General features: G+C 35.4%; 1 protein-coding gene across 2 annotated transcripts; it reads left to right on the top strand.

The window, feature by feature from the left end:
- Positions 1-596: 596 nt before the first annotated feature.
- Positions 597-2,318, top strand: LOC118734782 (60S ribosomal protein L7-like). 2 transcript variants are annotated; one of them, XM_036464468.1, is made up of 5 exons: positions 597-821; positions 885-997; positions 1,207-2,012; positions 2,090-2,169; positions 2,227-2,318. In XM_036464468.1, exons 3-5 carry the CDS (start codon positions 1,706-1,708, stop codon positions 2,278-2,280), a joined length of 441 nt encoding a protein of 146 aa, XP_036320361.1. In that variant the 5' UTR covers positions 597-821; positions 885-997; positions 1,207-1,705; the 3' UTR covers positions 2,281-2,318. The 2 variants fall into 2 exon arrangements, with proteins under 2 accessions (XP_036320361.1, XP_036320360.1); XM_036464467.1 differs by having other exon boundaries at positions 885-1,035; positions 1,233-2,012.
- The last annotated feature ends 334 nt before the right edge of the window (positions 2,319-2,652 follow it).

The following is a 2,652-nucleotide window of genomic DNA, read 5'->3' as shown; positions in this document are numbered from 1 at the left end:
TTTTCAGAGCTATATATTTTTAGTATTGATTACAAAATTGTACTAAAAAGTACTGCGTAGTAGGAAAGTATATTGTAAATGAAATTGTATCAAACAAGTACAATTGTACCAAAAATGCCAACACTGTTCTGTATACATACTTTTTCTTCTTTTCTACTTTTTTACTCTTATTTTATCTTTCAGCTTCGCTAAAAGCACTTCTACCAACGCTTGGCTTACCAAATTTACGCCAATTGATAAAATTTTGCGATTTAAATTCATTTTCAATAATGTAAATAACGATTCGTGTTGAATCGAAAATCGCCTCGTCTGAATAGGGATGGCAACTTTTTCACTTTCAACTTCTCATTCAACTACGTATTCAACTTTTGTTGCCTGTAAAATCGCCACGTGCGAATGCCCTATTAGTGGACAGAGCACACCTCAGTATATCCAGTAAAAAAACTGTGGTGAAGTCCTTTATGGGAATAAAGTTTCCAGAGGTGAAATTTTAGGTAGCATACAATTTCTTACACGCATGGTTGCTTTTCAGCACCAATGCAAGAAACTTAAGAAATATTAAAAAAAAATATGCGTATAGTGCATTAATTTTTGAAAGAAATACCATATAATGTATATACTCTGATTAGTAATATGAAAAATGGACTAGAACCACCGTTTAATGTTATATTTGATGCAAATTAATTTTGGCACTCGGGACGCTCTGCGCATTGCCACTGAATAAGAGGTTACTTAAAATTACATCCCTGGTCCTTCTACTCTCTGTATTGCATCGTGGTGAATTCACATTTCTCAGAAATTTAACAACAAAACAAAACGAAGTGAGTATTTTATTTGCTAACTTTTTCGATTTCTATTGTTTAATGTAAATTTTATGTTTTTAGGATATGTTGAGGCAAAAAACAAGGCGCAGTTGGAAAATGAAGTGATTAGTACGAAGTAGCAGCGCAGGCACATTTGGAAAATTATGCCGATAAGCAAGATAGAATTTGGGAAAGTAAGTGCCTGGGTGCAGCATATCTATGTATTAAAAAAGTAATTAATTAAATGAAATTGGCCCGTAGTTATAGTCAAAATAAAGTCGACTCTAAAGTTAAAAGCAGCTTTTTGACATAACTTTCAATGGGATATCTGTCAAAAAAACCTGCTTTTAACTTTAGAGTCGACTTTATTTTGACTATAACTACGGGCCATTGTGTTTAATAGAAATGTTATTAATCGAGTGGCGTTAGTTAAGAGGTGCTCCAAACATTTGGCGAACTTTTTTTCGCCTTCTCAACGTGCTAAGTTACAAGTTAAGATGACTACCACCACGGCCGGTAGGAAGTCCGAAGCAAAGGGCAAACAACCTTCCAGGAAGCTGCCTGCTGTCCCCGAGTCGTAGCTGAAGTTCAGCAAGAAGAAGGTCAGCAAACGTGCAACCCGGTCAAGCGTAAACTAAAGCGCTCTGCTGTGATTGCACTCCGCAAACGTGAAAACTTGTTGCATCTGAGAAATATCAAGCAAAATATCTCCGTGATGGACGCCGTGAGAATAAGTTGCGCTGCCTGGCAAAGAAACGCTGCTCATTCTACGTGCCTGCGGAAGACAAATTGGCTTTTGTGATCTGTATCCGCGGTATCAACAAAGTTGCACCAAAAGTGCGACAGTTTGTTCTGTGTTCGCCACATTAACCACGGTTTGTTCATCAAATTTAACCGTTAATATGCTACGCATTGCCGAATCCTATATCACATGGGGTTATCCAAATCTTAAATCAGTTCGTGAATTGATCTACAAACGTGGAATTGTCAAGCATAACCATCAACGTGGCCCAATTTCTGACAACTTTGTGATCGAACGCAAATTGCACAAAGCGCACGATATTAAGTGCACGAAATATTCACTGTTGGATCCCACTTCAAGAAATCTAACTAATCACAACGTTGAGGTAGGTGATTTCGGTAACCGTGAAGATAAGATCAACAAACTGCATGCGCAAGATGGTTTAAAGAAATTTTTTGGTGTACAAGGTGGAGTATATTTATTTCACAAAAAAAATATATAATGTACAAAAAAAGAAAATGTTTTTTTTTTTAACTTTCTGAAGGTTTAACCCGCAAATATGCCAAATGGAAGGCAGCTTATATTCACGATTCCTTGAATAATGTCAGAATTCCATTGCCGTTTGTAAAGTCCATTTGAAAAGGCTCCATTCCGCAAATTTATTTTGTTTTGGTTTTTCAGCTCATTAACGATGCACCCAGGATTGCATTTACCGTCTATGAAAATATTTCATGAAGCGTTCCAAAATAAGCTCCGAGCAACTAAAAGTTGGTTAAGCTTAAGTGAAATAGTTTCTTATTAAATATTTATTCCTGTTATTTATTAAAAAAAAATCAGGTCAATATTAATGTATGAAATGAAGTAAATAAAAATCTAAGAATATATTTCTTGAATATTTTGTCATAGAGCCGTTGTTAAATAAAGACATAACTGTGTCGGGCATTGGTCCGGACGTATCTAGAATTAAAGCATTAGAGAGAGATTGTTATACAAGCTCAACGTGGTAATTTAGGTATACTTACATATGTATGTATTTACCTGTTACTCGCCTGGCATATGCTTCAACTGCGAAAATAATGACATTTATAATTTATTTAGATGCATATT

Source organism: Rhagoletis pomonella, unplaced genomic scaffold (assembly GCF_013731165.1).
Source record: "Rhagoletis pomonella isolate Grant_MI unplaced genomic scaffold, Rhpom_1.0 Rhpom_scaffold_00002, whole genome shotgun sequence".
Taxonomy (NCBI): domain Eukaryota; kingdom Metazoa; phylum Arthropoda; class Insecta; order Diptera; family Tephritidae; genus Rhagoletis; species Rhagoletis pomonella.
The sequence above is the reverse complement of the archived record's forward strand: the minus strand, read 5'-3'. Positions and strand labels throughout refer to the sequence as shown.